Source organism: Malurus melanocephalus, unplaced genomic scaffold (assembly GCF_030028575.1).
Source record: "Malurus melanocephalus ecotype Western Australia unplaced genomic scaffold, MMel_1.1 scaffold_6, whole genome shotgun sequence".
In the NCBI taxonomy this organism is placed as follows: Eukaryota; Metazoa; Chordata; class Aves; order Passeriformes; family Maluridae; genus Malurus; species Malurus melanocephalus.
In genome coordinates, this window is record NW_026623238.1 from 249,589 (window position 1) to 263,782 (window position 14,194).

Below are 14,194 nucleotides of genomic sequence, written 5' to 3' on the forward strand. Positions count from 1 at the left end.
AGTTAATTAGGGTAGGGTTTGCAAGAGCCTCCCAGCCTTCTCTCACAGACAATACMGAGTGGCAGCATTCACTTCATCAAGAGCAGAATCAAGTTATTTGTGGTTCACAGTAACCCACTTGTTCCTCTTGAGTTTTTTGTCTCTCTTTGGCATAAACAATTTGAAAAGCCTGTGAAGCCAGTTCCCAAGTCCTGCACAACTGTGAGACTTCCTTTCCAATCTCACTTTGGGGAACTCTAAAATGCCACATGGGGCATTAACAACCCCCATAACAAACCCTCACTAGTTACAACTTCAAGATCTATTTTTTCCACTACTCTGTCTTCTATTTTATTTAAGAACTTGATTTTTGGAGGCACAAAGGGCCTGATTTGCAAAAATGCTGTGATTGAACAGGGAGGGGGGAACACAGATGTACAGCTCTTCTGAAAATCATATCTCACGCTGTGAAACCAAACACCGAAAAATTACCAGCGAGGACTCTAATTTTAGCTATCCTGTGTCATAATATTCACCGTTCCCAAGCAAACTTTCTGGCAAATATTTAGAGTGAGTCTCACAACCCCATGGTTTGTCAACAAAGCTGGGTGATTGCCTAGAGCGGCTGCAGCACAGCACCTGCAGCCCTGCAGACAGCACCGCTCCAGCCCGTTACCATGGCACTTCTAGGTGGATTTTGCCTGCTTGCATGTAGAGCAGGCAAGACAAACCTACTATGTTTTTAACATGTGATAAACTAATCCCCAAATAAAATGGCTTACAGGGCCCATCTAAGCYAGGGGAAAGTGAATTTTCACACCAGGCATTTGTGGCAGCTCTGAAGTGCACTTGCATTTGCAGAGCTTTTCCTGGATGGGTGTTGGTACAAGTCCCAGTGAGAAGCAGATGCTGCTGTGCCCAGGGGAGGTGAGGCTGCCACAGGAGGAGCTGAGGCTGGACACCAYACTRCAGCCAGCCCCTCCCCTGCCAGCAGCCACSTCCCAGCACCTTTGTTCTGGCAGTGGGATGGACACAGGTTCAGCCCTCAAAGCCACCCAGGTGAACACAGCACAGGGAACCCCTGCACTCGTGCAGTACAGGAGGTGTAACATCTCAGTTTACAGCACAATCCATTTAAATGCATTTTAAATGAACCACCAGAACAGCATGTTTTTTGCCCCAAGTCAGATGCCCACCCCCTCTTCTACCTGGTGTAAATACCACCTGGTGCTTCTGTTCAGCAGCAGAGGTTCAGGCCTAAGAAACCCACCTTTAACCCCTCATCCTCAATTCACTGTGTGATTGCACCCAATATAATTATTCCTGGACTGACACTACCCTGAGMTGAAAACCAACCCCAATTAGAGGATCTGTAGGACAGAACAAAAACCCTCTCTCTGCTCTCTTCTCTCCATTAAATCCACCTTTCTCCTTGGACTGCTGTTACCTGCTGAGGGCTGCAAGGAGAGCCATGACCCTGATTGCTGAGGGAAGAAGTTAAGATTAACAGACATTAGGATCTCTTCCTACTGAGGGCACTTGGGAAGCACCCCAAGAAGTCCTTCTCTACAGGAGCTATATTCTTGTTTGCTATGGTCCCAGCACAGTCCAGAAAGGGCTGCCACAGAGGTGTGAAAGAGAGCACCAACAGAGATCTGGCATTCACTAAAATACACAGCACWTCTGCTAGAAAACCTCTCCCACCTTCAGCTGTCGTGTTGCACGGTGAATTTAGCACCTTTGATGCGCCTCCATTTAGTCCCACRTCTGTGAGGCTGAAAGAAAAGCACCCATGCTGCAGAACAGGCAGCTCCCCAAAAAAACACAGCAGCCTGTACCCCTTGAAGGAACGAGTCTGCTACAAAACCCTGTGCAGAGCAGCATTTGCAGGTGTAACGCAGTAAACAAGCCAGTGGGGACCACACTAACATTGACAGGGAGGGAGAGCTCCTGCAGCCCAGCTGTCCCCAGGTGTGACAGCCACCTGGCACTCCATAAACAGCCAGAGCTCAGTGTCACCTCAAGTGCTGCAGCAGCTGCTGCTTTCTTTACCAAGGAGCCCCCCTGGTGACAGCCACATGTACTGCTTCCAGCAGGGAACGTGATACGGCACCAATTACTCCAAAATAAGATTTCTGATTAACTGCTGTGGCAGGGCCCAAATCAGAGAGAACATTTGAGGCAGCAGAGCAATGGTGTGTACAGAGGCACGAGGGGCAGGCTGTGGAAACATCCATTTCCCAGAGATCCCAGAACCAGATGTGCCAYCCCAAGGGGCAGAGCAGCACCGTGTCAAACAGCCCCTTCCTGCTCACCTCAACGCAGCCACTGGGACCGGTTCAATGATGACTGATTTTGGAAAACCTTTTCCTAAATRGCTTCTTCAAACAAAGCTACTCCGTTGCAGTGAACACCCTTCCTTAAGCCACCCAAAATTCTGGGGAACCTGCAAAGCTACACTTGAGTTTGTGTAAGCATATTTAAATGTGTCTCAATCTGCTTTAGCATGTATTTTTTGGGTATGTAAGTGGTGAAATCACATCTGCTTCTTGAATATCTACACAGCAATATTTAACATTTTATTTGAAACATTTATGCTTTAATTAATTTAAATGCAACCCAGACATCCAACTATTTCACGTATAATGYCAAGGATTTAATAGCAGCAAATGCAGCATTACAGCTAAATAATGGAAAGGTGGCAAAATTAAAAACTTCCCACAAAATTAGCCTATTTAGATAGTAAATAGYTTTTCAATTTGATAAGGGATAACCATTTTACGAAAATGTATATTAAAAATAATCCTGTTAGGTTGCCCAACATTTACCAGTCTTAATGCACACACTGCAATAAAMCCAGATCAGAATAACTTTTCCAAAGTCTGTATATCTGTACATATTTATAGTATTATCAAGAGTAACTGCAATAGTTACATCAATAGAAWGAGATGCAATTTTCACAAGCAGTAATTGAAACAGCAAAGTTATTGCTAAGCCTCCAATAAACCTAGTGTGTTCTGCTTAAAGTTATTACCAAATCCAATATGCACTTAATATTTCAATTTCTTTTATGAGTGAATTACATTTAGTGCTCCTTATAGCTGACACTGCATTAAAGTGACATCACAGAAATTTACTACAGCCAGAGCAGMCACTGAACACTTGACCCAGCCAATGTTCCCCTGTTGTGAAATGTTCCYTTCTCACACACTCCCTACCTCCAAYCGTGTTTCTTACCTTCACCCAACACCTGCTCATTGCTCCACATCTTCCCTGCCTCTGCTGCCTGCTGAATGGTAACTTTTCAAGCAAGGAAATGCAGGGAGGGGTTTTGTTATTTCCTTTTTGAGGTTCACATTGAAAATAAGTTCAAGAAGAGAAAAATCGTTCAATACCAACAAGAGACAGAGATATGGAAATCCAGCTGACACCATAATCTTTGCTGCTTACAGAACCAGGATTAACATAAAGCAGGTGGCAACTCACAACTGCTGTTTTTGTCCTGAATCAGAGGAATACATTCCAATGTCTCCCAGAGCAGAGATCCAAGGTTAGGAAGATGAGGATCCATTTTGAAGCACTTAAGCATACTTACTGCAAGCTTCTGGATCACATCAAACCAAAATCATTACAAGAAGTGCTAAAGCCACCACAAAAAAAACACTGCTGAAGCCAAATGTTTCACCTTGATTTTGAATCATATCAGGACTTTGCTGGTTGAGTATTTAGGAGATAAATGCTGACAAAATATTTTCATTTTAATGAGGCAACATCTTCCAAAGAGAATCAAGGAAGCTTTGGCAACACCAGTCAGAAARCAGATTCCCTGCAGTCCCTGGCAGTAGAGCAGCCCACAAGGCTGCAGGATGCTGGAAAACAGGCAGCATGAGGTTGGTGTTTGCTGTTGGATCTACATGAGCTCACAAATGCCTGAGTCAGAACACTGGGCTGACACCTTGGGGGACACCTCAGAGCTGGATTCTGACAGGGACAASCAAGGTGGGCAGCTCCCCACCTTAGACAAGGACAGGAAAAACACCTGGCAATGTGGCTGAAGGTATCAGAACCCACCACCAAAACATGAAATAAAATGCTGTGTAAGTGCTCACCTGCCAAAAAATGCAGATGAGCACGAAGCAGGAATGTGGAATGAACACAAATGCACTGTCCTTTGCTGGTGCTGCATATTTGGACCCAGGGTTCCAGAGGTGCCCTTTCTCTAGGAACATACCCAGGACATACTTAGATTGCAAGAGCTAATTTGCCCAAATATTCGTCCATCTGCACAAAAACACTTGCAGGCATCTTCCTCTGGGGCCAAACACCTCAGTCTTCCTAAGACTGGCTTAATTACCCCACAATTTGTTTGGATGGCATTAAGCCTGAGTGACTTCATAATCCATTTACTAGATCCTTGTTAAAATTAAAATCTAGCAAAAAATTAAACTCAACTCTCTGCCAGGCCAGATRCAGGGGTGCAAGAACAGCCCAAGCCATCCCTGATTATATCAGTAACACTTGGTAACAGAAGTAGCAGCATCCTGGCCCCCCACCCCAACCCCAAAAAAGACAGAAATAGCTCAAGATTTTAGGGTTTTTTGCAAGCTCAACACTCAAGATCTGGATGCATAAGAATTTCAAATTCTCCCCTACTTTCAAGGAAATTCTACAATACTTAGAAAACACAAATTACTTACCAGTGACAGGTAACAGAAACTGGCCTGGGATATTTTTTTCCCCAAATCTGCATCTCAGAAGCAGAGTTTATCCAACAGTGGAATCCTCACCTTAGGCCAAGAGGAAAATGTCAACACATGTKCAGTATCAGGCAAATTCTCCAAAGTGCTGTATGGACAAAGTGGTATTATCTGGGCACAAACCACATACTGTACAACAACTAGAAAAAAAGCAGGAGTAATTTGGTTATTTGAAAGAACTCCAAGAACATTCCATAAGGTATTTTTCTCTAGATATTTGGAGTTTAAAAAAAAAAAAAAGGGACTAACAGCTGGTATGCCTTCTTCACCCAGAGAGAAATTCCAAAGTCCCACAGAGTCCCACAGCTATCTGTAAGTGCAGATGACCAAACATCACCATTTCTGCTGATTAACAATATCAGTAAAATCTCATCACTGGAGACTGAGATATTTTCTAAAGGGATAGTGTTTTGCCCCTCATTTCTCTGCAGGTCCAGGAATCAGCAATATTATTATTATTTCAAAAGATCCATTGGGCATAACTTGAAATGCAAAACCAGTTTTTTTGACACGTGTCACTTTTTTCCTATCAGCCTAATCTTTCACCATTCTTCATGTAAAGGCTGTCTTACCACAGAAACTGATTCTATGCAGATAACAGGATCTCAGAAACAGTCCCAAGGGATGAATTCCTGACAAAAACCCAACTGTCCATTAGCAAACAGGACATCACAGACTTCACTCTCTGTAACTCTCAAACCTTTCCTGATGAAAGCATTTACTTCCCATAATGCATTRAGCACAGAGAGGCCAAAGCTCCAGGAGGTAATCAACATCTTAATATAAAAYAAGCTGTGGTAGACTGTGAAAAGCAGGCTTGGAATGAGACAACTCCATTCACTCTCTGCTTCTGCCAGGCAAAGTTTCTGATTATTGACTGCTGTGGAGGAAGTGGTCACCCTTCAGGGATCACATCACTGTGAATGTGCCTTCACATTCACAGGGCTGACTGCTGTGTTGCAGGCACAAGCAGCTGCAATTGTTCTCTGACCTCTTTGGGGCACAAATTGCTGTAATCACCCCGAGAAATTTGAGAAATCAAGGGATTTTCGACTTGGCGTTACAGTCTGATGTTGCAGTTACCTCCTGAGGACAATGCTGACATTAGGTTTCTTCTTACTCCTCCACGTTATCAAGATTTCGATGTTTGACATGTAATGTGAAGTGAAAATGTGTCAATTAAAGGGTTTTGGAAGCATTCTTACCTGAACTCATGTATTTGGCTTTTTTAACGAATTACAATAAAAATGTAACGAGAAACTATGTTCGAGGTGACTGTTCTCTCGTTTTATCTGCTGCTATTAAAATCCATTAATTTTGACAGCAATTAGGAAACACAGGGGATAGCTAGGGATCAGTTATGCATAAATTAACCTCCAACATCAGAGCATTGCGTCACCAAATACATCCAGTTTCATTTATCCCTCAGTGTTTTTTCCTCTGTCAGCCTAATCACTTTCCACTTTTCTGTGGCAATTGCAGAACCCCTACCAGACAGCCATTCTGATTCACACATGGATAAAAGCATCTGCACTTTCATCACTTCAAATCTCTCCTGGTTCTCCAAACTTAATTTCAAAATATATTCTAAAGGGGCGTTTAACTTTTCATTGAAATTTATTTGGGGGAGCATTAGTTTATTTTTTTGAAAGAAATAAAGGACTTATCTCCTCAATTCCTAAGAGGATCAAGTGTCCAAACAACTGGTATCGCAGTCAAATTGGAAAGTAATCCGTTTTCAGTAAACAAGTGTTTCATCAAGACTTGGACATAATCTGTCCAAACTAAGCAACAGCAAGACATTTCAATCCTTGTGAGAACAGAAAATTAAAATAGGTGGGGGATCAGATGCACAGCTTTCCTCCAGACTGCATTATAGTAGGTACATATACCAAAACTAAGGCATTTAGACATCAGCAGCACAAATAAGATTAATAGCAGCCCACAGCAAGCCTTGTTTTCTTGTTGAATTACTTCTAATTCCTATCTAATCTATCTCTAATATGTGCACAGCTACAGTATCTATTACCCCATAAGAGCAGTGCTTGGTAAAAAGGAACATTCTTCCTWCCTCTCATTATAACTGATTATTTGGCCATCACATCCATTCCTCGCAGTCCTCCCATATTATGTTGAAAATAGTTCCAGTTCTTATTTCCCAGGATTGCAGGCAGCAGATTATATCTTTTTGCCTTAATTGTCTGCATATTGATCCTTGGCACACACTAAGAATCYAATTAATCAAATGGGAAGAGATAGCTATAATGCAGGTAGATCCTACTCATAAATCAGAAGTCTTTTTTGCTACATCACCTAAGCATATAAATTAAGATTTGAATATAAATGGAATGCTGCCAAATCATACTTGGGTCCAAAGCAATCTCAGTATTTTATTAGTCTCCTTTGTGCTCTAAATAACACAGCCTAAACATTCTGAGTCCTCATGCTTTTATCACTTAATTTGATCAAAGCTTTGACTGCTACAAGAAGCCAAGGAAAAGCACAAAGCCCGATTTGCTGGGAAGGAAATGCTGGCATTTAAGCAGAAACAAGCATTAAGTTTCAACGCTTCAAAATAATGTGTCTGGCTTCCAATTTAGCACACCCCTATTCCACTTCCTAATGCATTATTCTCAGGTCACAGCAGCCACTGCCCTGTTAGCAGCATCAGTTCTGGTGGGCCTTAATAGAGTTGCCAGTTAACAGTCCTCCATCTTGAATTCCAGACTTTTGAGGGTTAGGGTTTTGAAAATTTATTGGGGTTTTCTCCCTAGAATGGCCTTGTGCACCCTGCTAGCTTCAGACTCAGGGGCAGAGCAATCACACACCAGCTCCTTCAGTGCAATCAAGAGCAAAGACCAGCAAGTCAGTCAGTTTTACACCAAGGCAGCATCTCTCAAAGCACAACTACTGTGCTTTAAAAGAGGGAGCACTCGAGCAGCAAGAAGCAAACTCCAGCAATCTTTCCTATCACAGAAATGCTGAGTTTCTACAAAGCTTACTCACATGAAGTACACTTGAGGAAAGTCTTTGCAGAGCAGTCCTTGTTGGATCTTAGATTGTGTCATGGATAAACTTCTTTTGTACAGCAAGGCAGCAGCCATTTTCAGTCTGTCCCACTGTCATTTCATCTCACTGCACAYCATTTCCAGGAACTCTCAGACCATAGGGACTCCTTCACAGACAACACACCCTACACCAGTTGTATAAAGAACACCCATTTTTACTGCTCTGTGTGGAATAACCATCGTGTAGTATGTACATTTTCACTACTGTTATGTATTAAAACCAGAACTGTGTGATGCAGAAGCTCAGAATGCTGCCCCAGGCCTGCACTGGCTGAATTTACCCTGAAACATCACTTGTTCAGTGAAGCCGACCCTAATGTCAGAGCTAAGCAAAAAATTTCACTTAGCATCTACCAACCACATGACTAAGCAGCTATTTCCTGAAGAACTTGCATTTCCTCACAAAAATTGTGATTCAGAAGGAAATCAGCACACAGATTTGCCCATTGGAGCACTGAAGCCAGTACAACACTGAGTCCAACCAGCTCTTTATTACATGAAATACTGTTCCCAGGTATTAAAGAAAAAGCAATCAAGTCCAAAAAACAGCTGCATCTCATTTTCCAGTACCCAGAATATCCAATGTAGTTCTTTACCTTCCATACTGAGTTTCTTCCTGTTCTTTGATATATTTTAAGATGAAGTTTAATTCACAGCACCATTTTAAAATTACAGCCAGAAAGAAACACAAGTCATAAAAGGTTAGGCTGCACAAGATTTTGATGTGCATTTTTACTGTTGTTGAATATTACAAGACAGCTGTTTATTTAAAACTTTAAAGTGCCAGGTTTATGTACAAACTATCAAAACAGTAAAAATGGTAAACTTAAAACCTGCTAAGAAAGCAGTGATGTCATCATGTAGTTGCCTCCAGAGTTTTCTAGACTATTCAACAAATTTACAACTGMAATTTCTCAACTGATCCTCTGTTTATGGTGAGAACAGCAGAAGCCAGGGGTCAGTGCCCACGACCTCCCATCTTGCAGAAGGAAGGACCTGTATCTTTCATGGAGTGGAATAGCATGTACTGTAAGATACACCTAAGCATTCTATGCATTAACACCATTGGCAAAGTCTAATTAAAAAGGATTTTACTGCTGGAGCTACACCAGCCTTCTAAAGTATCCCAAYATCACCACACTTTACAAGAGTGGGATTTCAACACAGGAATCGAGTCACACTGTGACTCAGCACACTGAGTGTTCCCCTAAACAGGGCAGGATGCACATTAATGCACATTAATGCACATGGTCCCAGATCACTTAAAAGTCCGCATCCAGGGTGAAAGAGTTGTCTGTGGGCTTGGACATGACTCCCATCCTCTGATAYTCGCCTACTCGCTTCTCAAAGAAATTTGTCTTGCCTTCCAGAGAGATGTTTTCCATGAAGTCAAAAGGATTCTCTGCTTTGTATATCTGAAATACACAGGCAATTCCATAGTCACTGCAGGTGCTCACATTCTGAGTATGCAAGAGCATTAGAGAKCAGCTGGAAGGAGTCTAATGGCAGCATCAGCAGGCTTTCTACGTAATGAACAAAAATCTCTGCCCCATGCCTTATCTACTCTATTTGCTCCTGTCTTATTTTAGCTGCAGTAAACAGAAGCACAACTACTTAATATAGCTTCTTCCATAGCATCCTTTTGTGCTTCCTTCAGYGGGTCTCCAAACAGAATATAGCAGCAGGATTGTTAAATCATATAACAAGTTAAAATAATATTGCTGCAGCCAATTTGGGATYTGGATTTCTGAAGAAAATTAAACTTCCCCATGAAATATTCAGTGTATTAAAGCCTTACCTTGTTAAATCCCAGTTCCAACATAAGCCGGTCTGCCACAAACTCGATGTACTGTTTCATTAAAGTGCAGTTCATGCCAATCAGCTTCACAGGCAGTGCCTCCGTCAAGAATTCCTGCAGATAACAAGCATTTTATGTACAGAAACTGGCATTCACTATCATCTYAGGTGAATTTTATGCCTAACAGCTCCTCAGCTTTGATTGCAATGAAGTTCCTTAACAAGGGGCAGACAATTACCTGTTCTATGAGAACAGCATTCATGATGATTTCCCTTACTCTCTCCTCTGATGGTTTGTGTATCAAGTGCTTGAACATGAGACAGGCAAAGTCACAATGCAAACCCTGGAAAGAAGTTTCAGAAAATTATTTCAGGAACACTGATTTAAAAGAGCACAAGAGTAAGTAGCATCACCCTTGCCATGTTACTATTCCCTACAGACAACTTTCTGCCACACCAGAAGGCATCACAAGCAAGTTCTGCCAGTGCGAGGCACAGCAGCTGCGAGCTCCATCTACTTTAGAGGAAGTGAAATGCTAAGTTCATTCATACACTCCTGCAGATCCACAATGACACATGTTTACACACTTTAGTGAGCTTTATAGTCTGCCTGTTTCTAAATTTACTTCTGTTTTAAAATATAGGCTCCAGTTGAGTATCATTACTTTGAGCTACTGTGGCACATTACCATCTTAACTACTAGAATTTGACTCATACCTCATCTCTACTGATGAGTTCATTAGAAAAAGTGAGTCCAGGCATTAATCCTCTTTTCTTCAGCCAAAAAATTGATGCGAAAGAGCCAGAAAAGAAGATTCCTTCCACGGCTGCAAAGGCTACTACACGTTCTCCTGTTAAAAGAAGGTTGATAATATTATCACACAGAAAACAGGATAAATACACAGAAGTTGCAAACAGACCAGTGAACCGCATCCAGCAAAGCAAATTGTTTCTGCCTAATTGTACTATGGCCTGTCCTTAAAATTATTGAAGATTTCTGATCATTAAACCAAACAACCACGAGATCAAGTAGGAACTAATCACAGTAGCTACTAAGTAGCTGAAGCCAAGCTTCCTTCCCTCTGGGGGCAACCCCCAATATTACCCTTTTTCAGATGGCTCACTAGAAAAGAGCAATCATTTTGGCAGCCAATTTATGTCAGTTGTTGCTCATCTTCAGCCATGGAAAATGCTTCAATACAGTGARGTAATGATCTGTACCATCTCACTTTGAAACAAGACATGAGGAATCACCAAGGCAGGGGAGTTACAGCCTCCAACCAGACATGTCCATTGTGACACTAATTTACAGTTTGATCATGTAGTCAAGCATATGATGATTGCCACATGACCTTATTATTCATGTCAGCAATTTTACAAAAAATTCCCATCACTAGCTCATTTGAAGATGAAAATTATTTTCTTCATGTTCAAAATCACACCAGTGTCTTATAGTGGAGAGCATGTACTCTGCCTCTGATAGCAATAATCTCTGTTAACTGTTATGTCTGGAGAAATAGTTCCTCCATCTTTAGGGAAGGAATTTCACTTTACTTCCAATAGATGTACTCACCATATGTTGCTTTCTTGTCCCCAATCCAGCACATGGCCCAATCTGCCTTCTTCTTAACACATGGTAACGTTTCAATAGCATTGAAAAGAAATTCCCTGAGAAAGAAAACTCATTAGGATAAGAACGTCAGCACAACCAACAGAATACAGATTTACTACCATAAACAGTCTTGATCACTTAAACATGCTCTGCACCTTCATCCTGGTAATTCCCMTTCCTCCTTCCTGGCACCAATCTAGCTCTGCTGGTTTAAATCAACTACTTTTTCTTCATCTACCCATCACATCAGCACCAGTTCACATGAATTCCCACGACAACATCAAGGAAGAACTGTTTCACCGAGTGTTGTAYTTGAAAACAAGGCTTTCAAAACGAGAGATTAACCAGGCTCTGCTTTACAGCACAAAGGCACCACACCTCTCACATAAGCAGCTCTTGCTGGAATGCTAGAAGCATCTCAGAGTAGAAAGGAGACAGCAAGCTTTCTAAGTARCAGTAAAACTCACTATAAAACTTAATATACTCCCCTCATTTGACTGCTCAATCTTTTACATAGTGTAATTCCTTTATTTCAGTACTGAGTGATTTCAGTTTCACTCTTCATGTAAGCAAGGTCTTACACCTCAGAGGAAAACGGATATTGTGAAGTAAAACTGCTCTTAAGCAGCAGTTTTTTACATAAGCAGTATTTCAAGTCTAATTTACATCCCAAAATTAGCCTGAAAGTCAGAGAACAATTGCTATATATTAGTTAAACTCTAAATATTTACTGAGTTCTGAACATTTCATCATCAAGCAACACGAACCTCTCTTTAGAATCCTTAATGTAGGTGTCAATAAGAAGACTGTACATTTCTGAATGTATATTTTCCATGGCAATCTGGAAGCCATAGAAACAACGAGCTTCTGTGATTTGTACTTCTTGACTGAACCGCTCCACCTAGAGGAAATAAATARGCATTTACAAAAGTGTTTGTGATTTTCAGGTTAGAGGTATTAATGCTGTATAGACTATTAGAGCCCACAAAATCTTCCTCAGATTAATTACAGACATGGGGATTACTAACAGCAATGTGCAGAGCAGTAGCCCCTCAGTTTCAAGTCATGAGATATTCTTTGGTCCATGAAAAAACTTAGTTTTACTCATCCCCAATTAGGGAGAAGAGCACAGAGGGTAGAAGCACACATGAGCTCTAAAATAGCCAAGTGTTACAGTAGGGCAGCACACAATGCCCCATGGGGACTGGGCAAACTTGGAGATTACAAAAYCGAGCCCAATTCATTAATTAACATAGGCCTGCACCACATGTTGTAATGCTGTAACACTCCATGGTCCAGCAAACCAGCTGGATCAGCCACAGCAAGCACTGCCCAACACGTGAGTTATCTGGTTATCTGCTAAAGTGGTATTTCTGTCCGGATTTTTCACACACTCACCAAGTTCTCGTTGACAATGCCATCGCTGGCAGCAAARAAGGCGAGGACGTGAGAAATGAAGTACTTCTCCTCAGGTTTCAGGGACTCCCAGTGCTGTAGGTCTTTGGAAAGGTCCACCTAAAACATTGGGATAATTAAGAACCTGCGCTCGGGTGGGAGGCTGTCCCTGAGCACAGGGACCGCCCCGGGCCCCGCCCAGGGCTGTGGCCGCCCACCCCTCACCTCCTCCGCCGTCCAGAAGGAGGCCTCGGCCTTCTTGTACATCTGCCAGATGTCGTGGTACTGGATGGGGAAGATGACGAACCGGCGGGGGTTCTCCCGCAGCAGCGGCTCCTCCTCCTCCACGCCCCGCGGCACCTGGAATGGCGGGAGAGCGGCTCGGGCCGGGCTCGGGGCGGCTGAGGCGGAGCCGGGCTTGGSAGCGAAACTGAGCGCGGCAGCTCGGGGAAAAACCCGTAAAGGAAGAAGGGCTGGGGAGGGCGGAGAGATTTCCCTGAGGAGAAGGGCCCGGAATGATGGAGACACCCCTGAGGGAGAGGGATCGGAGCGGGGAGGTGGTGGTGCGGTGCCCACTGTATCCCGCAGGACCAGCGGGCTCGGGATCGGTCGGGAGCAGAAAGGAGAGACCAGCGATGGGGAGAGAAGGGAGGAGCGGGGGTTGCAGGAGCCTCCAGACAACAGGACAAGGGCGGGCGCGGTGCCCGGGCGTTCCACACTCACCGGATTGCTGTCGGCCTCCTGGAAGATCTTGCGGGCGGTCTTGCTGGCCAGGACACGGGCGCTGCTGAGCGCGGGGGGCTGCGGGGAGAGAGGGGCAGGGTGAGCGCTCTGCGGCGCTGCTGGGCGGGGGGCGGGAGTGCGGGAGGGCGCTCACCGTGTTCTCCTTGTCGCTCAGCGCCAGGCCCTTCATGGGCGACAGGTTCTTCATAGGGGACTGGCTYTTCTTGGGCGACAGCCGAGGTTGGTCGTGGCGGGCGGCGAGCGGGGCGCGGGAGGACAGCATGGCTGAAATGGCAGCAGGAGTAACAGCAGCAGGAGCGGRACGAGCGGCAGGAAATGAGAAATCCCGCGCCGGCTCTTTATATCCCCTTCGAAGTTGGCGCCAGAACGGGCGGCTGGCCACTSACAGCCCTCGCCACGCCCACCKCCGCCCGCCCCYGCGCTCCCATTGGCTGTTGYAGCRGTCAGGGCCACACCYCCGMRCTYCCATTGGYTSTTKCTSCGGGCGGRGCCACGCCCCCCATTGTGGTGGAGACGGCGGGAGGAAGGGACACGCCCTTCGTTTTGGCGCCAGCGGCGCGCGGGAAAGACGGGAGAGCGCGGGAAGTCCCGCCCTCCCCCCGCCCCCTCCCCTGCAAAGAGAGATTCTAGTGCGGGTCCTGCGTCTGAATTGTTTGGGAAAGATCTGGCTGCAATGGAAAAGTCTCCTTTCTGGATACGAGATCGTAAGCTGGGYTTGGGGTACAGATCTGGAAATGCCACTCTGCCTTGCTTTCCCCTGTTCTTTTCTGGTCCCTCCTACCTACCCAGTCATTTTCACTTTCAACACTGATCCCTGAATTTGGATAGAGATTCCACATTCC

At 44.1% G+C, this 14,194-nt stretch overlaps 1 protein-coding gene across 1 annotated transcript; it reads right to left on the reverse strand.

Moving 5' to 3' along the window:
• Positions 1-8,160: 8,160 nt before the first annotated feature.
• Positions 8,161-13,661, reverse strand: RRM2 (ribonucleotide reductase regulatory subunit M2). Its single transcript, XM_057371403.1, has 10 exons — positions 13,486-13,661; positions 13,332-13,409; positions 12,834-12,968; positions 12,612-12,728; positions 11,981-12,114; positions 11,175-11,269; positions 10,319-10,452; positions 9,841-9,945; positions 9,603-9,716; positions 8,161-9,219 (listed from the first exon to the last, which is right to left on the reverse strand). The coding sequence occupies exons 1-10, from the start codon at positions 13,612-13,614 to the stop codon at positions 9,067-9,069; spliced, it is 1,194 nt and encodes a 397-aa protein (XP_057227386.1). The 5' UTR covers positions 13,615-13,661; the 3' UTR covers positions 8,161-9,066.
• Positions 13,662-14,194: the final 533 nt, after the last annotated feature.